This window comes from Cyrtonyx montezumae, unplaced genomic scaffold, assembly GCF_038088225.1.
Source record: "Cyrtonyx montezumae isolate F1298 unplaced genomic scaffold, pur_monq_1.0 scaffold_21, whole genome shotgun sequence".
Lineage (NCBI taxonomy): Eukaryota > Metazoa > Chordata > Aves > Galliformes > Odontophoridae > Cyrtonyx > Cyrtonyx montezumae.
The window spans coordinates 4118693-4143302 of NW_027071948.1; the positions used below are offsets into that span (position 1 = coordinate 4118693).

Consider the following 24610-nt stretch of genomic DNA (forward strand, 5'->3'; position numbering starts at 1 on the left):
TCACCTCACCCCTCCCCCCATCCCCCGTCCCCCGCACTCCCGGGACGTTTCCAGCACTTTCTCCCAGGGCTGCGATGTGCTGGATGGACCGGCCGGGCCGGCCCAGCTGCTCCCCAAAACCTCCCCGCACCCCAGGCCCCACGGTGACCCCAGCTCGTCCCACACCACACCCCACATCGGCGCTGTGGGGTGGGGGCCGGGGTGCCCCAAACCCCCATTAGGACCTTGTGGGGGCAGCAGGGGTCCCTGCCGAGGACCCCAAGCTCCTCCCAAAATTCCAGGACTCCTTTCCCCCTCCACAAAACCCCAAAGGACATAGCTCCGACACAGGCTTGGGAAAGCCAGCACAGTTTAATGGCAGGGGGAGCCCAGACGCCACGGTGAGGGGCTCCCGCGACCCCACAGCATGGAACCCCCCACCAAAACGGGGTTCAGTCCTGGGGGGGCCCCCGGCCCTCTGGGCTGACACCAGCTGCCATCTGGTCGCGCTGCCACAGCTGCCCCACCAGGGCGTCCAGCAGTGGGGCCGCCCACACCACACCCGCCCGGCCCACCCCACAGCCCCCCCCCACCCGCAGCACCCGCAGCCCCCAGGTGTCCTCCAACGCAGCCACGTCCGCCTCCGTCACAGCAGTGCGGGGACACAGGTCGAATCTGAGGGTGTGGAGGGGTCAGGGGGCCCCAAAAACGCGACAGGGCCTGAGGTGGGGGGGAGCGGGGAGGGGAGAGATGAGGATATAGGGTGCTGGGGATATGTGGGGGGTGTCGGGATGCTGAGGGTTTGGGGTGATGGGATTTGATCAGGGTGGGGTGATGGGATTTGGGTGCTGGGTGCTGCTAAATGTTTGGGGTGCTGGCATGTGACTTGGATGGGGTGATGGGATTTGGGATGCTCTGGGATGTGGAGGGTTTGGGGTGCTGGAAGGTGCTGAGCGTGGGGGTGATGCAGGTGCAGGGTGTCAGGGATTTGGGGTGCTCCGGGATTCTGAGGGTTTGAGATGCTGGGATTTGATCAGGGTGGAGTGCTGGGATTTGGGGTGCTGGGGGGATGCTGAGGGTTTGGGATGCTGTGGGATACTGAGGATTTGGGGCGCTAGGTTAGAGCAGGGAAGGGCAGCACAGGGGATCCCGAGGTGCTCTGCTTCAGTAGGGTGGGGGGCAGGTACCTGGTGCCCACCACCACGCGCAGCGGGTCCTGGCCGGGCTGCAGCACACGCGCCAGCCGCGCCGGCAGCTCCTCGAAGGACGCGCGGTCGGTGAAGGAGAAGACCAAGAGGATGGCGTCCACCTCCTCCTGGCACGCCTGGACGAGGAGAGGCAGCCGTCACCCCCCTCAGCACCATGCACCTGTGCGTGTGTGTGTGTGTGTGTGTGCGTGCCCCCCCAGACCCCGCTCGTGTCCCCAACTCACGGGCAGGAGGTGCTCGAACTTCCGCAGGGCACTCTCCCCGCAGTCCCAGAATTGCAGCTGGAAGAGCACGGGGCGCTCGGAGCCCAACGGGGTGGCGGGCCAGAACAGCGTGCTCACCTCGATGCCTGCGGGACAGAGACGGGACGTGAGCAGGCAGCGTCAGCCCCGCACCACCACAGACACCATAACCCCACTGGGTCCCTACAGGAGCGATACCGAGCATCCCACGGACCCCCCCATCCCTCCGGTGTCCCCACTGTACCACGGCACCCCACAGTCCCCGCCGTGTCCCCACCACACTGTGCCCCCCCAGCACTCCCCATCCCCGCGGTGTCCCCTCCGTACCCAAAGTCTCTCGGTGCGTGGGGGGCACGGGGGTCCCAGCCAACGCTGCCACCAGCGCCGTTTTGCCCACAGCACTGCGTCCCGACACGAAGAGCTTGTAGGTGAGCGTGGGGACACTGAGGGCGGGGGGCAGCGCGGGGCGCTCCAGGAGCCCTGGGGAGGTGAGAGGGGTGGGGGGGGGGGTTGGAGGGGGTTGAGGTTTTTGGGGCGGTTTCGGGGTCGATGTCGGGGAGGGGAGGGGGAGTCTCACCAAAAACTCTGCGTTGGTTCTTGTGGAGGATGGAGGCCAGGTAGGGGCGGCCGGGGGGGGACAGCAGCCAGCCCGGCTCCACCATGGCGGGGGGGCACCTGGGGAGCACATGGGGAGAACCCCACGGCCGTGGGGCACTGTGCCCCTATGGGTCCCCACTGCCCCCACTGAGTCCCTGCGCCACGAACGGTCCCGCATCCCCCTCTAAACGCCCCGCTATGGGGCGCCCCGTCACGCCCTCTGCCTCCCCACGGGGCCGCGCATCCCGCCCCGTGCCCGCGTCCCACGGCCGTGCCCCCCCACGGGGCCCCGAACCCCCCCGGGCAGCGCCCACCCCCCGCCATCCCTTCCAGGCCCGTTCCCGCCTCCCTCACCCGCAGCCGCTTCCGCCGGATGACGTCACGCTGGAGGCGTGGCCTCCTGTACACCCCGCCCCTTCCGGCGAGCGCGCATGCGCAGAGAGCGCCCGTGTCCTGGCGGTGTGCCATGGCGGGGGTGCGGGTGATGGGGGTCAGCTGTGCGGGCTGTAGGAGACCCCCACGCGTACGAGGCAGCCCCACAGCTCCCCTGTATGAGCCCTTGCAGCCCTACGTGAACCTCTGTATTATGGGGGAGAAGCCCTACGCCCCATAGGGAACCCCAAACCTACAGGGTAGGGGACCCTGAGTCTTACGGGTTGCAAGACCCCCCCCAAAGCTACGGGCTGCGGGACACCGCTAACGGCGAAACCATGCACCCCACCCTCAGGAGCCCCCCCGCCCCCAGCCGCCCCTTTTCACCGCAGGCAGACGCAGCACTCGGCCACTTCTTCCGATTTTATTTGTTCAACGGCTAAAAACTCATCGGGGGGGGGGGGGGAAGGGGGAGTGAGACACTGGAAAAAAAGAAAACAGAAAAGAAACGTACGCAGAATGCTTTTAAATATCACCCACAGCTTCCCATCGGACCCCTCCCCCAACCCCCCCCGTACACGTGGCCCCGCCTCCGGAGCTGTGATTTCGGGGCTGTTTGTGGGGGGGTTTGAGGCTGCAGAGGGAGCACAAAGGGCAGTGCGCGTGGGGACGCGTGACCTATTGCACACTGCTCCCCGCGTTTGCACTTCTTGGGTCTTTTCTTTAAGGGGGAGTGGGGGTGGGTGATGAGACATGCAGAGAAACGGTCCCCGAGGGGCGGGGATTTTAGGGACGGATTGAACCGAAGGTTTATCTACAAACTGCAGATGGGGCATTGCCCTCTCCCAGCTCCATCCCACACGGGGTCCCCCGGCCCTATTTGACCCAAACGGTGCTATTGCAGTAGGAAACACTGAGCCCCCGACCCTTCTCGGGGAGGGCTGAGACCCCCAGAGCCCCCCAAAAATGGGTTGTGGTGGTGAAGCTGGCAAAGCTCAGTGGGGCTGGCGAGGAGGTGGGCACCACGTCATGGCACTGCCGGGGCACGGGGCCGTGTTTTTGAGGTGAGTTTCCTACTTTTTTTTTTTGCTGTTTCAGGTGCTGAAGCCGAGAGCATCCTCGGGAAGGGCGCGCTCAGCTTCCCCCCACCTCGAGCTGAAGTGGAAGGAAGGAAGAAAAGAGGGAGGAAGGAAGGAAGGAAGTTTGTCCCAGACGGACACACGGGTACAATCCATTCGGATTTTGCTCTGTTTTAATCTTTGCGGAAGGAGGCACATGCAAAGATGACTCTGTTCCTGCTGCTCGCACCAACGCTCAGCACTCGGGCTGCTCCTTTCAGCATTTCCAACCCCTCTGCTGGGAGCACGCAGCACGAGGGCTGCTGGGCAAGGAGGGCTGCGAAAGCAAGTCCTGCCTGTCCTACTCGCAGTGACTTCCATTTTCATTCCTGTATTTTTTTTTGGCTTTTCAATGCAAAACTGTCCTTTCTTCCTTCTTACGGTCCTGCGATGAGGACAGGAATGAAGCTGTCAGGCCGAAGGGGTGAGAGGCAAAAAAGAAGGCATCGTGTTTGTGTCGAGCGAAGGTGACGGTCACAGCTTGCAGTGCTGAAGGTTTGTTCAGGTATTGCTGTTGTGTTCCTCACTCCGAGCACGGCCGTTGTCAGTGCAATGAGCTGACAGCCCCCTGCCCCCCTGCGAGGTCCGGCCGTGTCCTCGGCTGCAGCGTGGAGCACAGTAACACGGGTCCTGCAGCAGGGTGCTGCTCCCCTGCTTGTAAACCGGGGCCGTGCTGGAGGTTGGCTTGGGCTGCATTGGTCGTTGTTCCCTAATTCACAGTTTGAATGCCTGCGTGACAGATTTCAGAGGGAGGGGGGAGAGCCGTGGGGGGAGGGGAGCGGTGGCGGTGAGCTCGGGTCACATTATCTCTTTGCTCGCACAAAGTACAAGGCATTTGTTTTGGGATAGTACTTCACGTTCTGTTTCTTGTCCATCAGGCCACCGAATATGATCAGCTCCCCTCTGCCTTGCACCACTGTGTGCAGGCTGGTCTCGGGCGGCCCCACCACCGAGCTGCTAGTGAACACTTTCCATTTGACTCGTCCTTTCTCCTTGGTGTCCTTAATGTCCAGCACGTACATCTGCATGGGTTTGCAGTTCATGCTCTGGTACAACGGCTTCCCCACGTTGAGGGACTGTGGAGGGTGGTGGCCCAGGCGGCGGGCGATGGGCGGCAGCGAGTGGCTGTCACTTTGAGCAGAGCCCGGCCGTGCGTCGGCACCGCTGCCCTGGCTGCCTGGGGAGCCCGGCGAGGAGCCGAGCGGGGGGCTGAGAGCGGCGGAAGAAGCCGGGGGGGCTTTGGAGGTGAGAGCTTTGATGGCCTCCAAGCTCCTGCGGAGTGCTCCGGGGGACACGGCCCCCGGCAGGGAGTGGGGAGGTGTGTGGATGCCGTTGGTGTGCTCGGGGGGGTTTCGCAGCGTCCTGCCGTCCACGCTGTCTGCCTGGCACAGGGAAGCTGCTTTCTGCTCCCAGCTCAAATCGATGGAGCCCAAACGCAGGTCCTTCTGCTCCGGCAGGGATCCCCGCCTCGGTGCCAGAGAGAGCCCAACCTTCAGCTCGCATCCTTCAGTGGCTCCGGGCGATATGAGCTGCACTGGGCTGTCCAAGGAGGCCCCGCCAGGCGCCGCAGCCCCGGGCGACAAGCTGCCGCCGTTGAGCACCGGGGAGCTGTCACCTCTGGCTGGGGAGAGGCTGCCCTCTCGTGAACCTGAGGGCGTCTGGCGCTGGGCTCTGGGCCGCAGCGTGCCCCAGCGGCCGTTGACGCAGGGAGCCTCGTCCGTGGTCCTGACGGGGGACTGGGAGCGGTACTCGCGCGTTTCGGGGACCAGGGCGGGCGGCGTGGCACTGATAGGAGAGGGACGAGAGTTCAGGCTGGGGCTCAGCGGGGCTCTGCCGCTGGGAGCCTGGCTGAAGACCACGACGCACTGTCCTACCTGCAGGAGAGGAGAATGGGTTATGGACCGCCAGGGGGCTGCTGGCACTGCTGGCAGGGAGCTGGGATGAAAAGGAAGAGGGTTTGGGGCATTCTGGGCAGGCAAAGGTTTACAGATGTGTGTGAGAGACCAGAGATCGATCCCACAGCCTCTGTCCCGAAGCCAGACTCACCCTGCAGGCAGGATGGCACCACAGCTCCGGGGCTCCGTGGTCCTCATTCTCCACCTTGAGAGGCTGCCACGTCCAGGGGTTTGCCTGCATGTGCAGCAGCCAGGCGTCTTTGAACAGCTGTGAAGAAAAGCACGAGGCATTCAGGAGACCAGCGTGCTGCCAAGATCATCCTGCAGGGGCAGAAATGGTGCTGGGCAGCTGCCTCACTGCTGCTGACAGAGGTACAGTGACCTACACTGGGATCTGACCACCCAGGGGCGACTACAACCTACTGCAGCTACAGACAAAGTCATGGTACAGCAGGATACGTGCAGTTCATGCCCATGCTCCCCTCAGGATACTTACTGCATTGGGACCACCACAGCCACCGAGGATTAAAATGGTTTCATCATCTATGACAATCTGGGGGAGGCAAAGAAGAGTGTTTCAGACCAGCAAAACCAGCACGTGGTAATGCTTCATTGTTAAATGCCACAGGGTATGATAGCTGTTCCTCCTCTGATGGGTTTAACAGCAATTTGTTTCTAGAAATGCTTATTACAGTGCTGGGGCACGTGCAAGACACAGTCTGGTATCTACCTGAGCCTCGGGGAGATTAGCAGTGTAATCTCATAGAACAGCTGGCTAGAGAAAAGATGGGCCTGGCATGCAAAGACTGCAAAGATAACTAACTCCAAAACAGGGCACTAGTTTTCAGTTGACCTGCAGAGAGCTGCCTGGAAGCTGGAAATTCAGCCGTGCCTGGTTTCTGTTTGGCAACAGATGCCTGTGCTAAGGTTGGTTATGGAGAAGAGTGAGAGAAGGGAGCATCACCTGAGACTGGCCACCCCGCGGGTGAGGGCTGGGCCCAGAGATGTTTGGCTTGGACCAAGCCCACTGCTCGAGATCCAGCACCCAGACATCATTGCTCCTGTGGGGATGAGAAAACAAGCAGAGGATCAGCTTGAGGTCCCAAACAAGCACCTGCTCACAGCACAGCCATACCCTCTGGGTCTTGGAAATGCTGACTCGGGGTTTTATCACAGAACGGGTTTGCTGTGGGCTACCTGCCCCCAGGGAATTCACTCCAGGAGGTGAAACATGCAGCCAACAGCCAGCAGACCCCGCACCGAGCACCAGCCTATCTCTGATCCCAAGCACAAGGGCAGGCAGGGTGAGCACAGAGGATTAACTCAGAGTCCTCTGATCAGAACACTGATCTGCAGCCTTCCCACATGCCTCACCACCTCTCTGCTGCCCCAGATCCGGGTGTTGCTTCGGACACTGTTGGCAGTGCTCTGACAACCAGGCAGCACACTTACCTCCAGCCCAGGCAGTCAATGGGGACTCTGCAGCAAGGCTCATTCAGCCCACCCTCACAGAGATCCCTTTCTGAAATGCTATCCCACCCCATACTCCTTGCAGGAGAACTTGTCCAACGTCTTCAGCCCAAACTTACATTTGCCTGGATCCCAGCGAACCCCCAAAGACGATCATTTTGTCCTTGATGACACAGGAGGAGTGTCCTGCCATTGGAGGGGGGCCATGGGTGGTCACGATGCAGTTCCACCTGGGGGAACAGGGAGAAGGAGATTCAGCACTGGGTTGGGAAGGACAGTGCTGGATGAAATGAGAAATCCCGTGGGCCAGCCAAGCCCTTGAGGATGGATTGCAGAGGAAAACCAACAAAGATCGAAACAGTACCGAAACTCATTAGAAATATCAACGTGCTGAACATTTTTAAAAACATGACAAAGCCACAGGGCCAACTTGGAAATATTGACCCCTTCAATTAAGTTTGCCCTGACTTCTTTTCGACGCAGTTTAATTACAGCGTTCCAATGACACTGCCCAAAAGTGCACTGGATAATTGACACTTTTGATGATTAAAAGTTCTCGATGAAAGAGGAGAAAGAACCCTCACTGCTCTGACAGAGCATTTGCTCCTTTCTCACACAAGCAGCAGTTGAGAAAGCAGAGTCTGAAAGAGGCTGAATACTGCTTAAAGGCAATAGGAAAGAGCCATGGGAGCTTTGAATTTTGGATCAAAAGGCAAAACCTCAGGAGATTGAGGCTTTCTCTCTCACTTTCTCCAGAAAGTCCTCAAGCTCACAGCCAAACAAATTATGCGTTGAAAATATTTGCACCCAGGTTTCCTGCTTGTGTGGAAGACATTCCAAGGAGCACTGAGGTGGTGCTGGCAGCTTTTCAGCACGAGTCTGCAGCAGCACAGAAGCAAGCACCGCCCCAGAGGTGTCAGACAGCACAGTGCTCAGCTCTCCGGGCCAGAGCAGAGAGGTTTTGCTTTTTTTTTGTTTGTTTGTTTGAAGCAGAGCCTCGCCGACGAGCCACACCTTGGAAACCAGGAATGTGCACTGCTTCCCTGTCCCTACAGCCCGTCGCTCCCTGCAGCAGCTCCCCAGCTGTGCTGCAGACATACTTTGCAAGGATCAAAGGTGGAGTTTCCAATCCAGATGTTCTCTTACCAGTTTTTGGAGGGTGAGTATGTGTGGATTTCATCGAAGAACCTCTCTGGTTGGTGCAGGGGGTATGGGCTCGGCCGTGTCCACCCACCGAACAGCACCAGCAGGTCCTTGTAGACCACCAGTGTGGCTCCAGCCTTGGGTGAGGGGTATGAACCTGGGCAGGGGGAGAAGAGAGGAGGGTTAAGAGACCATCCTGAGACATCAAACCCAATGTGAATTTCACCCAAGTACAACGATGTGGGGACTCCACCTTTGGAAAAAAAAAAGAAAGCTGCAAAGAAGGGAAAATTGGAGCTGGGAGCCTGGGAAGAAAACTACTGCCAATTTGTGTTGCTGTAATTAGTAGGAGCCTAAAAGCACATTTCACGTATGGCAAAACATCTGTCAATCACTGGCAGGAAATTACTAGCTTTCCACCATATCCCTTTAAATTATTGCTTTAGCACTGAATAAAAGCAATAATTACCTCCAAATACCTAACTTCTCCCCAAGGACGGAGCAAGAAGGAACACTAATTCACACACATCCAGTGCTGCTCCTGGAGGACTGCTTGGGAACTTGCAGGCAGCAGCAGAAACCCAACCCCCCTGTTACAAAGCAGCACGATTAAACCCAAAGCACTTTGCTGGGTGAATGAGCAGTCACTCCCTGAGTCTGTCAGAGAACAAGGCATAAATACACCACCTGAAAGCATCACACAAATAAAGGGTCGTGCGGGACCTGGGGAGCCCAAGGGCAAAGCTGTGCATGTGGCTATGGAAGCACCATCACCCTCTCTGAAGTGCTGAGATAACAAAGCCACCGCTCTCCTCTGATGTCCTAATGGGACTCGGGGAAGCATTTTTAGCAGGTAATGACATGCACAACTGGGACTATTTTGAAAAGAAAGCGGAGCAGCTATTTTAAGGTGCTGCAGCTGAGAAAAGCAATCAGACTGCGATGGATTCCAGGTGGTGGGTGAGAAAAGCTGAGCCAAAAAGCAGTCCCCGACCTGAGAGGCCTTCAGTGGGGACAAAGCACGTTGTACTGCTGCTCCCAGGTGCTAGGGCACACACGTAGTGTGGCAGGGCTGTACCCAAGGTCTCCTTAAAGACTGAAGTGACAGAAGAGGGTCATGGTGGCTTACTTGTTGTCCCCAGTCAGATTCTATGATTCCAGTTTTCCTGGCTGTGTGCAATTCACTCATCCACACCAGCAGGTCAGCAACCCTGGCAGAGCTTAGAAGTCCCACTCCCAAGCTTGGCATGGCAAATTGGTTGCTAGAAAGTTTTCTATGTGGTTTGGAGAGCACAAGTTGGTTGGACTCATCCAGCCAGGCCACACCACAGGGGCATGGAGCTGGTTGGAGTGTGCTTGTCAGCCTGCAGCGGGGATCCCAGCATGGTGCAAAGTGTGGGTTTTAAACTGGGACACTGCAAGTTGGGGTGGGGGCCAAGAGACAGAGCACCACTTTGCTCCGAAAGGTCTTAGGTCACAGCCCCTGCTGCAGACACCGAGATGCTTCCCAAAGGAGTCAATAAGCACTGTGCAATCAGCCCAAGGGCAGTCCTGGTTTTGCAGGAAGCATTGCCTCTTACTGCAGGCTGTGCAGGTGGAAATGAAAGTGGTGTTTAGAAAGAAGGTGAATTTCTCAAGTCCAAGTGCAGTGAGCAGACAGCGTGGTATGCACGGGGCTTCAAAGGGAGCAGGCAGTGCACAGCAACCTTGCTGCTCCTGGGCAGCAGCTCTGTCTTGGGGCAATCAATGAACTTTGGTCCATGGGGTGGAGCATGCAGAAATGGGGAAATGCTGCAGTGCACCCTACAAAATTGCTGTGCGATACGGCTGTATGATACTGTTGTGTGATATGGTATCAAAGACGGCTTAGCTTCATTGATCCTGCCTTCAACATGGGAATGAGGAGTGGCTGGGAGATGGAGAACTAACACTGCTTGCTTGGGGCACTAAGGCAGAGAAGAGTCCAGGATGCTGCTGCCAGCAAGCTGGGAGCTAATGCTGCAGCCTGGTTTGTACCCACTTCAAGTTCAAGACACAAAGTACCTTTGGTAGAAGGCAGTGCCCAAGCATGACTCAGTTTCCACTCATTTCCCCACCCGGTCACTGCTCACCTGGTGCCTTTCCAAGCCTGAGAAGGGAAGGAGCACCTGAGGGACATGGCCCAGGCACAGGGCCGCAGCCTTTGTGACTTCAGGTCCCAAGCACGTGAAGCATGGGGACGGGTAGGCACCAGCACCATCAAAGGGACTTGGTGACTCACCCCGGGATGGCAGAGTGCTGTTCCAGGCACAACTGGCACACGAGGGCTTCCTCCTCTCATATCTCTGCTATCCCACCACTAAATGAAACTACTGAGTGATGGCAGTGCCCACAGAAGGGCTTCGTTAGCTAATTGAGCCCATTTGGGCAGCTTCTGTAGTCAATGTGATGGAAGCTCCCCCCTTACTGAGCTCACGTGAGTTTCCAAGCTCTGTACCCTGATAAAATCATCAAGCCCAGTATCAGATTGTCTCTCCTCAGGATATAAATTCTAGGATGCAGGGAGCGTGGCACAAATTAACTATTTCTAAACATAGAAGAAGCCATCTCTTTCCAGCTGCTGCTGCTTATTTTGCAGGGATGAGTGACCCAAAGCTGGCTGGAGCTATTTGTTCCAGCTGATGGATTTTCCTGGCTCACCAAACAGAGATACTTTTCAAACAAACAAACAAACAAACAAACAAACAAACAAACCTCCAGCTTCCATGGACATGTGGAAGAGAAATGCTGGCCCTGACTGCTTGCGATGCAAGCTCTGAACACCACCCAACTACAATATGTCCTTCTAAGCAGTTTTTAAAGCCCATTTATTCAGCCTCCTAATGCCATTGGAACAGTGTGAGCAGCCACAAAAGAAAAGCCATGCTGCAGGGGCACGTGCAACACGCGTTTCCAGGCTGCCCCTTACCCAAGCTGAGCACAGCCCCCGAGCTGCTCCAGAAAGGGGGCAGGCAATGAACATCAAGAAGATGAAAATAAAAACAAAGTGGAAAAGCTGCACGATGCTTTTGATGTGACGGAATTACCCAGATGAAAGAATGGGTTCAGATCAATACTGCTTTGGGAAAAGCTGTAGAAGAGGAGATGCAATAAGCCACGTGTCTGCACCACCCCAGGGTGGTGGGAAGATACAGAGTTATTGGGTGTATGAGGCTGAAAAAGCCAGAGATGCTGAGCTTGATCAGTCAGATAGGAAAAGCAACACGTGCTGGTAACCTCACGTTCCCTAAGCCTTTTGAAGCCATAGTGCTTCAGCACAACCCATCTGCAGCAGGACAAAATGCTGTGCTGGCTTTTGCTGTGCAGAGTTTGTGTTGAGCTTACAGAGAACTGGCCGAAAGCAAATTCCTTTCAGGAGGAGAAAAGAAAAAGCAATCCAGCCACCAGCAGTGCCAGCAGCTCAAAGAGCAGCCTGCACTTACTGTGCTCACGGTGCCCCAGGCAGGCAGCAATCTTGCAGAGTTCCTGCTGTCCAGATGGCGTGCCAGGATTGCATTTAGCAGCCCGGCCTTAAGGCTGGAAGACTCAAAGGAACCCAACTGGGAGCCCTATCTGGAAACCTCACTCACCCCAGCATGCTATCTGCCAAGGCATTGCCCTCAGAACGTGGCTGTGTCCCACTGCTGGGAAGGCACAATTTGCATTGCTCAGCGGATCCCAAGTCTTGTCTGACAGCATGAAATCTCCCCAGATCTTTCCCCCTCTATGGGAAGGGAAACCAGAGAAGGAAAAAATCCCTTGGCTTTGCAGTCCAGCATGAATTTTTCTGCAGCAGTCTGCAGATTTGCCTGAAAGCTGTTCCCCCAGCAGAGCGCTGAGCAGGATGACGATGAGTTTGGAGGCACAGCAGCAGCACCCCAGGCAATCCCAGCCCTGGTACCATGAGCAGGAGATGCCAAAGGGCTGCTCTAATGGGAAATTTTGGCATCTGCACACACGTCTCACATGAACTCTCTCCAGAATGGAGTTGCACCCTTTAGGACTCGCTGCAGCTGCCTCAGATCCTGCGTCTGACATTCACCTGTTTCTGTCCTGAGTTGTTCAAAGCAAGCTACTGAGAAAGAATGTTTTCAAGACTGGCTTTGAACTGGGGCTGCTAAACCTTAAGGCTTTTAAGAGTCAGGAAAGTATCACTTTCCCTTACTAAAGCCACACGTGACTTAGCATTCCCTCCAGTCTGAGTTCAAAAAAATTTTTTTCTTTTTTTTTCCCCCCAGGAAATCCTACATGAGGAAAGAGATTGATGCCATAGAGGCGACCTCAGCTTTGTAGGAGATTAAGAAAAACAGAGCAGGACCTGAAATGCCTTCCCAAGAAACACAGCCCACCTCGATCAAACCCTCTGCAGGCACACGTGGCTGCTGCCTGCAAGATGCTGCTCAGGGAAACAAATCTCAGAGAACCAGTAAGGTTGGAAAAGACCACAAAGACTTATCTAGTCCAACTGTCAGCCCACGCTCACCAAACCCACTAAACCACGTCTGTCCATGCACTGCTGCAGAAATAGTGGGGGTGCTCTGCAAGAATTTAAGAAGTGGGGTACATACAGCAATCCCCACGGTGAGCAGGACAGCTGTCACACAGCAGTGCCATCTGCCATCGACGCAGGCTCGTGGCACAGTGCTGAAGCAGAGGACGAGAGCCCTGCAGCGCTTCGTGTGGACACAGAAGTCAGAAATCTCCATCAGTGAGGATCAGTCACTTCCGAGCTTTTGCAATGTCACAGTCATTTTTCTGTCCTGGAAATTCTCACGCAGCCCAACTGTAGGTCCCATCAGTCTGTAAAGCTGTTTAAAAGGAGCGGCAGTGCCCTCTGAACCCTGTGCAACAGGATTACTGAGTCATTCTTTGCTAACGTTAATCAGAAACCTCTTCACACAGTAACACAGTGTTGAGCAAAACAGCAACGAGATAGGAGTGCCAGAACGCCTGGGGCACTGCCCCCTTCCCTCCTAATAGCTGAAAACAAGGATGCAATTTCTGCGCCGTGCAATTTACATTGCAATTTCTGCACACAATGGTGCAGGAGGGGCTTGGTTTGCTCCCATCCTGGGCTGGGAACGTTTCTCACAGCACCGTCACCGCAGTGTCACTCCCGGGTGCTGAGTGCTGCTCACAGTGAGGTCACCCCATCCCCTTCTTTGCAACCTCCCCTGCTTTTGGGAAATGCAAATCTGGCCCTGCCCTAAAAGGGAGTGCTGTTTCAAGCTCCCTCTCCCTCCAGGTGGGTGGAACAGAATACCAGCCAGCTTTTCTAAGCTTTATTGAGTGTTTTCCCCCCACCCCGGTGATACCATACCCTGCAGACTTTCAGCGATATGAGTAACAGTCCAACATCCTACACAAAGCAGCTCCAGTGCTAATTAAAGAGCTCAGGAGCTGAGAGAGAAAGGGCTGATCATCTCCTGCCGCTCATCTTCTCTCCAGGAGAGAAACAGAGGAATGGAAATTGCTGTATCAGACTGCAATGTGGTAATGACAGAGTAACTGTAGGGAAGGGACTGAAGAATGTGTGGGTTTGCAGAGGAGTGTGCTCCGTCTGTGCTGAGCTCCACACTTTTCACTCAAGTCACACTCCCAGTTAGCTCCTGTCCCACTGCCATAGCGGGAGGGACACGGCAGGGCGATTCCACAAGTCTGGGAACTCCTTCCAGCCCAGCCCCAAATTGCTGGTGTCTCAGGAAATGGCTGCTGTGCAATTTGGTGAGGTTAGGGCTACTAAGAAGCTCAAAAACCTCAAACATCCCTCTCCTCATCCTGCATGTGCAGGAGGAACAGCCTCCCCAAGATAAATAGAGGCAGCTCAGCATCACAAAGAGCTGCAAAGAAAATGCAACCACTTGCTGAAAGCCTGGCACGTGGGCCCCTATCTGCCCTTCTTACTGCTGCTTCAGCCTCTGGTTTGCACTCTATGCTTGGTTCACACTTCTCTACCTTGTTCCACTAATTCCAGCGCCTAATGCCAAACTTGCTAAATATTTCATGCAAGGAATAAAGATTCACCTTTGGACTGCAGACAAGCATGAGCTAGTGCTTTGTCATTCCACATGCCTACCAAATTTAAGGAGAGCTTTGTTTTAGAGCAGATGTTTTTGTGAAAGGTGGAGAATCTGGCTATGAAGCACCAGCATTTGGAGCTCTCTGAAAGCAAATTGTGCTGGCTATACTATATACCAGAAAGACAACGTTGCACAGTCAATCAGGAGTGTGAGATGTGAGATCTTTGTGGACAGGGACCTCAGTGCAAAGGCACAGGAGCAGCTGGAAGCCCTGTGCTGGGCTGGGAGGTTTTGCCTCCCTGCAGGAGCTCCTGCCGATAGGTGTCAGCACAGCCTGCGAGCAGAGCCTCCCCGACATCTCCCAGCTTCTTCTAGCTGAGATTTATCTCCCATAAATCAGTCAGGATAGAAGATATCCTGAAGAAACAAACTTCTCTACAGTTCCTGTAACAACAAGTGCCAGAAAACAGCCAGACCCCTTGCAAGGAAACCCTGCCACAGGTTTTATTCCTACCTATGTTAACATCCCTAAATAGCTGAGCACCAAAAGAGCTCTTGCAAAATGAGGCTTAATGTCTGCTCACAGCAACACCAGTTTGAAAGATTGCAGGGTTGTACTATGAAGCCATTAAAAAACAAATTGCTCTCCAAGCACTTGGCTTTTGCATGCGGTGCACTGAGTATTTCAGGATGAGATTTACATGCACAACTTCAACAGTGGCTGCTCAAATCTCATACAAGTGACATTCAGAAGCTTCCAAACTCATTGGGAGCTGCTGAGGGGTCAGCACCATTAACGAGGCACAACTACTTGTCTGTCTGCATAAGGACTCCTAGCATCAGGAACCTATTTTTGCAGATCATGGTCTACTTATTTACTGACATGACCACCAATAGATTTCCCCAGTTTTGATACAGCATGCTTGCAGATGGTTTGGGGTCATGTTTAAGATGAGCATATGGTGCCCACAATGCTGAGAAGTGGCACACATCAGACATCACTCAACAGCAGCCCCTGCTCCTACCTTTGTGCATTGCTTAGAGAAAACGGGGACCAGGGAAGCTCAAAACTCCCAGAGTCCAATAAAGGCAAGAGTGGGAAAATTCCTGCATTAATCTCCAGAGGGATCCATGCCTGGGGACCTTCCCTCTGAGAATCTAAATCTGACAAGGTTAAAACAACAAGCTATATTTCATGCCTTGCTGCTAGATTCATACTGATAACGTTTTGAGAGGGGTCTGTTTCCTGGCATGTGGCTGAGGAAATAAAATGAGTGCTGAGACTGAAACATACCCCTGTGCTGAACAAGGATGAGTAAAGACATGGAATCTCCTCTGCTTGTCTCCATTTCTACACCAACACTTCCTCAGCTCTTCCATTTGTAGTTCAATACCTTAAAGAGAGCTTAACACCTTCAGACCTGAACTAAGGCAAGAGGAAATTCAGTTGCTTAAAACATCCATTTCTCTTTCAGACACTTCTCTGCCAACCTCCTCCACCACATTTCCCCCTTTGAAAGCTCCCAAGCCACAGAGCACTGCATATTCCAACCATGTCAGGCCACAGTGTCAGAGGCAGGCTAAGAGGGCATCAAGAGAGTAAGGCAGATTTCCCTGCACGGCTGACAGCGTAGCAGAGCCGTGCTGACAGGAGCACACAGGCTGTCACTCTGAGAAGTGCATTTCCCACAGCAGGGACTGTTTTCCCATGCTTTGCACTCAGATAAAAATGTGCTGAACTCCCAGTAAGGGCAGAATGGACGCAGAGTACCAAGAGCAGGGATGGGAAAGGAGAACTCACTAGTTGTTTTGGACTGCTAATGGAAAAGCAGCATCACACGTTGGCTCATCAGCATTGATACGGAGAGCTCAGACAGTTTGGGCTGGGTCAGGGGACAGTATGCATCACCAGAGAGGAAAGGAGATGGCTGTCACACACAGAACAGTGTCAGGGGATGAAATCCCCTTCCCTGCAAGGGAGCAAGTGCTGAGAAGCACAGATAAACACATACTTTAGAGCAACAGGTTAAAGCTCTGCCCTGAAAACTGAGTATGAGCAAGTTTCCAAGTGTTCCACCATTTTCTGTGCTGCACATGTTTCCATGCACAGGAATAGGAGGCACAGATATTTCTTCTAACCCTGGCAGAGGTATACCAAATCCATGTCCCATTATACTGACCTGCTAACAAGTGTTAGCTCTCTCCAACAGGCTCTTCTTTTTGTACAGAACAGCTACACAGGCAGAAAGCATTCAAAAGCTGTACAAAGAACAGGGAAGGAGGCAACAGACTTTGGGCTTCTTTCCCCATCTGCCTTGGTGAACAGTTCCTTGCAAACAGTTGTGGGAAGAGACCCACGCCCAACTTGGGGGCTTTTCCCACCTGCACATCCCAGGTGTAATTCCTGCACTGCTGCTGGTTGCAATGCATGCTGTGTCTCACCAGTCTCTGAGGTCTGTGCTTCCCACCTGTGCTGAAGACCCCAGGTCCTGCTGGCCAGAGGGATGGGTACTCTTGGCAGGAGGGTCCTGGCAGGGTAGCCATCCAAGGGGAAGAGCTGCCCTAGGCACTGCAGTGCTGGGGAGCTTGTTTCAGATGAAAACAGATCCGGATGACAAGAAAATGCTTTCAAAGGTTAAACACAAGTGAGAGGCAGCTAGAATATAGGGAAGAAAGAGCCTGGCAAATCAGAGTGAGGACAGATGAGTGTTGTAAACCAAAACCTGCCGAGATTAAGGGTTTCATCGCTGCCACAGAGCAATCCTATTGAACCTGAATGGCGATGGATTATCTCCTGGAAACCAGCCCTCCACGCACAGGCAATACTTTTTCACACGCAGCAAACCCAGCTGCCTGCACACTCTCTGCAAGATTGCATTTTGCAATTGATATTGTTTCAAGTGTTGCCCAACTTCAGCTTTCACTCTCAAAGCACCCAAGAGCAGCAGATCACTGCACAGCTCCAGCATGCTCAGCTTTGCAGTTTCTGTGCATACCATCAGCTAGATTTCTCTGGTTACTCCAATTACACTTCAGAAGTACTTTGCCTTTTCTTTGCCAAACATTTTGCAAAGGTCTCCCCCCTTGGTGCTCTCCCTGTCCTTTCCAGCCCCACAGGGAGCAGAGTGCTGGAGGACACAGCTGGCACACTGTCAGCAGCTGGCAAAACTGTGAGCCTAAAGAAAGCACAATGTCAACAGATTTAATTGGAAAAAGCAATTCCAAGCGACCTGTGCTGCAATAGTGCCTGTCCTGAAGGACAGTGCGAACACAATGAGCTCTTTACTCAGCTCCATCCACTGCAGCTTTCACCTAGAAAGACACTGCACATACAGCTAGGGATTCCCATCTGTTTCATTAACCTGCTCTACTTTGACATATCAGACACCTGAAGCCAGTAGCTGCAGTGACAATTAGAGGCACTGTTCTGTGCCAAGTTACCAGGTTTTCACCTCCTTTGATTCTCAGGAGGCCAGGAGCTATGACATGGCCTTAATGTGCTTAAGCTGATCCCAGGTTTTTACTGAAAAGCAAGGTGTGCTTTCAATTATAGAGGTCTGCTCAACACTGCACTAAATTTAAATAAGCACATGTACACAGAGATCCTTTCACAGCCTTCCCCTCAAGGGTAGCTGGCTGTAAATGGAAACAAGTTAAGCTGAGTTTTGAAAGTTTATTTTCTCCTAGCTTCCTTTCTTGCTTATATGGGAACAAGTTTGCTTTGCTAAGCAATGTCTCGCAGGCTGCACTCTGGCGTCTCAGAGACCAGCAGCAGTCCACAGACTGGGAAACACTGTTTTTGAGGCACTGCTGCAGTGGTCATGTCAGGATGATGCTTGCTTGCTTGCTTTTATTACTTTTTTTTTTTTTTTGGCCCAAAGCAAGAATGTGCCTTAGATCATTCACTGCATTAATCCAAGGCAAGTCATTCTGTAATGGGAACAGAAGCATCACAGTACGGGGTCAGACCAGAGGATTTCAGTAATGAGTTTCAGCAGGGACTGCTATTAGAAGAGAGATGCAACACACAACCAAGGACATCAACTGGACAGCCTCAGGACAGTGTCAGACCTAACAGCACTGAAACAAATCTAAACATGAGACCATTTCTACTGCTCAACCATTTCCACTTCAGAAATGCCACCAATCCCTTACACTGTTCTGTAGCCCTGCTGTTATTTTACACTGATGGACAGATTCAGAGAGATCTCCCTTGGTGCCTGCTGGCTCTCAGCTGCACAACCTCCCTGTAACCTGTACCCCCCAGGGCCCTGGCCAGCACTGTGCCTCCAGTCTCCTCTCAGCTCCATAAGGAGCACTCAGGTGGCCCCAAAACGGTCCCAGTGTTATGAAACTTCACCAATTGTTTTGTAAACTTGCTGCTGTTTTTCAAAAGGAGATGATGAAAACAGAGCTTCCTGCTTGGGGCAAAGTTTTTGGACAGCTTTGTCAAGGGCAAAGCTCTCGACTAGTGGGCAGAGCTCTGGTGCTGCAGCCAAGAGAGCCTCCCACCACAGTAGGACCACATCTGGTGCAGCTTCCTTGGACAGGTGACAGCAGCTCCCCCTACCTCCTTTTGTCTGCTCCTTCTGTTGACACAACACCATCAAAGGCACCTTCCCCCCTGCTCACAAGGGGAAATCCAATCCCAAAACTCCGATTCAAAACTCAAACCAGAAACCAGCACTGCTGAGGTATGGAGCGGAGTGAAACCTGAGGAAAGAGCAGGGCTGGAGCAACATGTGTGGGAGTGACTGCTGCTCACTGCATCACATTAAATGCTTTCAGAATAGACTTTGTGCTGAAGCTGGTTGCTCATCTCAGGTGAAAGGAGTAAGGCACAGGATCAGTTGCTCTCATGCAGCTGCATCTAGGCGAGGTCTGAAAATGCACAGAGAGGATCAAAGCATCTAACCAACAAGCATTGCCTTCAAGCCTGATTTAAGTCTGAAATCTGGAGGGAGAGGAGACATGTTCTCATCTCCCCAGCAAAAATGAAGGCAGCTCTGCTGCACGGAGTAGAAAGCAGCAGGAAGGGAGTGCTAGGAGCTGTGCCCTGCTGCAGGAAGGGTGGACGTGGGGATGCCTGCACGGCCAGACTGCTCACAGCAAACAGGAAGAGCTGAGCAGCAGAGCTGCTGGGCTGCTCCAAGAGCAGAGTACTGGGAGCACAAAGCTTAAGGGTGGGCATGCAATTTTCTGAGCCCTTCTGCTTTCTCCTGCAGCTGGAAGGAAAATGCAAAGCAAAGCAAGGGATGGTGCTTGGCCCAGGGTGGTAAAGCAGACCCAGAAGAGAGGATGCACAGACTTCAAGATTTTGGCTAGCACACCTCCCCCTGCAAAGGGCTTTCTTTTATGCTGTTCATTCCTCGTTTTATGAGTGCTGTAAAAGGCTTTCCTCCTCTACTTGATAAGCCCCCAAGAGCACAAGCAAAGCTACCAGCATCTTTCTCTCTGATTTAACAAAGGGATTTGCCAGCTCAGTATGTGGCTCCAACAAGCAGAGGCCAAGTGCAGGGCTTGTGAGGAACATAAACCAACAAATGCAGGAAGGGAGAAAGTCTGCAGAAACACACAGTTGCTTCCAGAGTCTGAAAGAGCACAGGCAGGCCGGAGGGATACTGCCTAGAGACGTGCTCTCAATTCTGCCAATCAATTATCTGCTGCAGCCTGAGGACAATGTGGATGTGAAACACCAAAGGGAAATGCTGACGGGTCTGGGTTGGTGCTGATGGCTGAGGCAGCCTTTCCCTGGACCAGCTACAGCACAGAGATGGAGGAGGGTCTCAAGCAAAGAGTGTTGTACAAACCTGCAAGAGACAAGACAACTCCCCACCACCAGGGCAACATAGCTCTGGGTTGGCCAATTCCATGCCCAGCATCACCACAAAAAAAAAAAGAAAGCTCTCATCATTTGGCTATGTGCAGCTCCATCACACCAAAGGCTGTAAGTCTCAGTGCTGAATGGCTTCGGGTTTCTTCCATGACTGTTTCAGCCACACAAGAACTCATATTTAGGGAACACCACAGAACTATCAACACCAAAACCTGTGCCCTTGCTGCAAGAGCAGCATGCTGTATCTTGAGCTGCAGAGCTGAGATGAACCCTCGCCTCCAGCTGGATAAACAAACTCCTGCTTAAACCACCTCCAGCCCTCAATCAGGTTTGCTTCTGCATAGAATGGGCAAAAATCAAAGAAGATTCTGATGAACTATGCAAACAAAGGCAAAGAAAGCATCCCCAACACTGGAGAAAAGCACTCACCAAGGACAGCACCTGCCTTCTAGGCCCATCTAACCTAAGAGGATATTGCAGCTGAGAGTTCAGAGGCATTCACGTTTCTAAAATAAAGAGGCTGCTGCCTATCCGCCTTTGTAAGGCATTACAGCCCACCAGCAAAAAGAGCTACATGAAAGCTAGCCATTGACTCTTTTGCTCTGCTCCAGTCTAGAAAGTCAATGGCATCATTTTAGATCTAAGCAAAAAGTACTTTGAAACCTCAAAAATTAGTTTTTTTTGAAGCAATTATCTCCCTCCCCCGTCTCCAGGACTAAAGAAGCATGGGCTAATTATTTCTTTGAAGGCTAAATATTTACTCCCAGATTCAGTGCAGCAGCTCAGATTGGAGATGAATTACTCAGCTCTGATGTCATCTCATTTAATGTCTGCACATAAGAAAACCCAAACAAAAACAACAGGTACAAACAACCAAAAAGGGAGTTTTCTCCTGGAAAAGCCCTTTGGAAAGGGGCAGGGATGAGGCTGTTCCAGTTCACATGTGGCACAGCACTGGATAGGCTCCAAGGCATTCAGCATGGACCTGGCACCACGCTCTGGCTGCCTCGAGGCTACCCTACAGCTCTCATTAGATAAGATGCCCATGATTTATAAGGGCATATGTAATTATGCATAATCAAACCTCTCGTACCAGAACGGGCCTGGAGGAGAAGCCACCATCTTTCCCTGGAGAGCAACCACTCCAGAGAGTGTGCAGAGCCAGTGACCTGCAGCAACGGGGTGGGAATTCTTCCTCAGCCTCCACCAGCAATTAGCTCGCACACACCCTGTGCTGGAGCAAGCTTTCATCCATCAATGTCAGCCCTCCTTTTAAAATCCCTCTCGTGTTATTTACATCTGACTCTAAGTTTCAAAGCTCTCTGCTTTTGGCCCCTCCAGTCACTATTCTTTCCCAGGCAGTGGGTGCCAACACTCTGGTTAGGGCACCAAAAAGCAGCTATGTGCAAGAAACCACCACCGGCACAGGCATGGGTGACTCATCTTCTCTGAAGACTGATGAACAAGAGCTCTCTCTGTTCACTGAGACTGCCCTGAAGTTTCAGTTGTGATCTGATCTTGCTCCGTGCACTCATGACAGCATGCAGAAATATTTCCTCGGGGGATCTTCCCATGGGACTTAATTCTGACACATATTCCCACAGGACTCGTTCTTTTTAACAGCATTATTTGTTAGCAAGGCAGTGGGAATTTTCACTTTGTGAAATAGCAGCAGGGTGTCTGGGATGCAGAGCTGGGTGCTGGTGGTTGGATTCATTAACGTGGGGCGAGTGCTAAGGGAGAGCTGTGCCCCACATTCAATCTGACGGAAGAACTTGCTGGGCTGTAAGAATAGCTGGCCCAGGTCAGAGCAGAGGTCTGCATAACCCAGCATCCTGTTTATGCTACCCATGGCCTCTTCTCCAGCTGAGCAGGGGGAAAGGAGCAGGCGAGCACATAAGGAAGAAGAGCAAGGGCTTGTGGATTATTTCATTCCTCCATTTTAAGCCCAAGCCTGCCTAGCTCTCACCTGTCCACACCATATGCTGGATATACAGACTCAAAAATCAAATAGAAATGTTAAAGTATGTGTAGAATTGCCTCCCCTGAGCAGTCATCAAGCACCAAGTTCCACTAATGATGTTCACAGATAACATTTGTACACAGAAACATCTTGATTTTGTAGGACTTCGCATTAAAAAAAGTAGTCAGAAGGAATATTTGGCTTTAAACAACCATCAAGTAATCTTCAGTACTGACCCAGCACACAAAGCAGGGGCAGAAGGAGTCTGCATCCAAGCAGATAACTGAGCAAGGAAGGCATAGTGAATGCTGAGCTCCTTTTACCTTCGTTTTTCCCTCTCCTCATTAAATGTAAAGCTTTTACCCAAGTGACTAGCTTTACTCTCACATCTGGCTCCACATCACCAAGAGCTTCTCACAATTCTGCTTTTTTTCAGAATTTACATAAGCCAAATTCAAAAACCCATGGAAAGCAAGCACCTTGTGTGTGACATTTTGGGTTTAAAGTGTGTGGCACATCACTGATGGCATTTTCCTGCTCTGTGCACAAGGGCTGCAGGAATGTACCTGCTTTCCCATGTTCTCCTGGTTGCTCTGGGCAGCCAGCGTGGGCATGTCTCATACACTCCTCCAAATACTTCAGTGTCAATTAGCAGACATGCTCAAAAATCTCAGCTTTGGGACAACAACTCTTATCAGCATGAGATCTTGTGACTGCAGTTGAATGTCCCCCATCCTGTGTGGCATCAACCAGTGTAGAATAGCTTCTCCAGATGAAGAGGAAAACCACAAACAACACAATCTGCCTCACAACACCCTGCTGCAGGCAGAAGGAGATGTGTGGTTAGGATGTCACCTGAAAACTATTCACTGATAAAATGTGCTGGAACCACTCAGCCTGGATGCAAAGTGAGCAGTGACGAAGGCTCTGGCAGCGGGGCAGCTGGAGAGGGGGTAGGGAGGTCTGCATGGCTGCTCTCACCTGATGCCAGGGGCCGGATCCACTCTTTGCTGTTCAGGTCAAGTCTCCAGAGGTCATTGAAGGCAGCATTGCAGCTGCTTTGTGTGCAGCCTCCAAACACGTACATGGACTGGTTGGCATCGTAGTAACATGCGCCTAGGAGAAAGGAAATCCGTGGATTAGATCATTCTCTCATCCTCACGTTTTGGGTGAAAAAAAAACCAACCCTGTTTTCTTTCCCCGAGTTTCAGATGAAGGAAAAGCCAACAGGCCACATCAACCTTGATAAAGCCATGAGTTGGCTCAGGAGTACCCCATCCCAACGTAAACCTCCAGCAAAAACCTAAGACGATTATCCTCTCAAGAAGAGCTGCTCCTGAAAGTGCAAAGAAAGCTGCCTTAGAAGCTTGCAGTTAATTAGATTAGCCATGATTAACACATTCAGCACGCTTACCTTCTCTAAGCTATTTCATGTTGCTTACAGGGCTGCCAAGATTTACTAAGCAATGGTCCTGCATGCTTAAACATGGTCACTTACTCTCTTTTTCCAAAGCTGACAGCACCTCACCTTATCACACACAGGCACCACTGAAATACAGGCATCTTACAGGAGCATCCCCTTAGCTTGTCAGGGAGAAAGATTAGGCAGTGGGAAGTGGAATGGGGAGGCAACACAGTGCTTGACAGGAGCTCAAGGATATTTAGGAAAAAGGGAGATTTTGGCCCGTAACCAAACTCAGCACTTCCATCCTCACCCTGCTGATTTCCTGCAACATCTGAGCCTTGCACAGCTATGGGCTCCTCTACAGGAGCCTTCAACACAGTCCTAAATAACACAAGCAATGCCTGCCCAGAGATTCCTTGACTTACTATCAAGTTTGGTGGGAAGCAATCACAGTAACTCATACACGCACACATCCACCAGTGTGTAGGAGAAAGTGGCAGTGTTTTATGCTTTGGGGCCAAGGGCTGATGCCAAGGGGCATCAGCTAGGACTCAGAGAGAGCAAGAAGCACCACCCTCACAGTGACAAGCGATATATTAGAAAATATACAGCAGAAAGGTAAAAGAACAAGTCAAAGTTCAGGCTTAGAGCAGCATGTGGCCCTGGGGTGAGGGCACACAGAAGCCCCTCCAGGGTACTCGGGACCAAGCAGCACCATAAATAACCAACACAAGGCAAGCTGCAAGGTCAAGGGCGGCGGGAGGGCAGGGCAACTTCAATAAAAAAGACCAAGAAGCAAGAAGGAAATTCAAGTTCAGTGTATACTTGCAAGATTAGCACAGCAGTACTGACAAACAGCCGGTATATCAAGCTGAAATAAAAGCCAAGCTATGTATGTGTAGGGGTGCAAGCTGCACAGCTCCTTCACGTTCTCTAAGTCACTCCCTGCAGGCAGCTGTTCACCAGCTCCACGGGTTACAGAATAAAAAGATAAGTGGATTAATTGGCCTGGCAGGACACAGGACCCTCCAGAGGAACTCGTACCAAGACATCAGCAGGAAAAAAGCCCACAACGCAGAGAGAGTGGGACGTGGATTGAAAGGACTAAGCTTGCTGATGCCCCATTTTGGTACAAGAGAAAAGGCTCTGCTCCAGACCAGAAGTGCATCCCCGGCTTCCAACAACCCAGCACAGCAGCCCTTTGGGGTTGATGCCTTTAACGCAGCCCACCCAGCTGTACACAGGGACATTCATCTCACCATCTCAACGAATGAATCACACGGTAACCCAGCACAACGCTGCAGCTCCGTGGAGGGCAGCGGCCTTTGCCAAGGGCCCTATTGT

At 52.6% G+C, this 24610-nt stretch overlaps 2 protein-coding genes across 3 annotated transcripts in view; both read right to left on the reverse strand.

Moving 5' to 3' along the window:
- Positions 1-332: 332 nt before the first annotated feature.
- On the reverse strand, positions 333-2436 carry CPLANE2 (ciliogenesis and planar polarity effector complex subunit 2). Its single transcript, XM_065738072.1, has 6 exons — positions 2381-2436; positions 2007-2104; positions 1757-1909; positions 1412-1536; positions 1167-1303; positions 333-654 (listed from the first exon to the last, which is right to left on the reverse strand). Exons 2-6 carry the CDS (start codon positions 2089-2091, stop codon positions 432-434), a joined length of 723 nt encoding a protein of 240 aa, XP_065594144.1. The 5' UTR covers positions 2092-2104; positions 2381-2436; the 3' UTR covers positions 333-431.
- Positions 2437-4111: 1675 nt separating this feature from the next.
- The window catches only part of FBXO42 (F-box protein 42), a 30780-nt gene continuing 10281 nt past the window's right edge, over positions 4112-24610 (reverse strand). For both annotated transcript variants that reach the window (XM_065738107.1, XM_065738108.1), the window contains exons 4-10: positions 22843-22977; positions 8028-8181; positions 7001-7111; positions 6376-6472; positions 5908-5964; positions 5563-5679; positions 4112-5390 (exon numbers count right to left, since the gene is read on the reverse strand). In XM_065738107.1, coding sequence (XP_065594179.1) covers positions 4320-5390; positions 5563-5679; positions 5908-5964; positions 6376-6472; positions 7001-7111; positions 8028-8181; positions 22843-22977 — 1742 coding nt within the window. In that variant the 3' untranslated portion in view covers positions 4112-4319. The remainder of the gene's footprint in view (positions 5391-5562; positions 5680-5907; positions 5965-6375; positions 6473-7000; positions 7112-8027; positions 8182-22842; positions 22978-24610) is intronic.

Excerpts from the sequence above, each read along its gene's own strand:
- CPLANE2 (XM_065738072.1), bottom strand. The coding sequence starts at position 2,091 with ATGGTGGAGCCGGGCTGGCTGCTGTCCCCCCCCGGCCGCCCCTACCTG. Across the intron at positions 1,304-1,411 it reads AGTTCGAGCACCTCCTGCCC|GCGTGCCAGGAGGAGGTGGA; the intron begins GTGAGTTGGGGA and ends CTCCTCGTCCAG. Across the intron at positions 655-1,166 it reads CGCGTGGTGGTGGGCACCAG|ATTCGACCTGTGTCCCCGCA; the intron begins GTACCTGCCCCC and ends CCACACCCTCAG.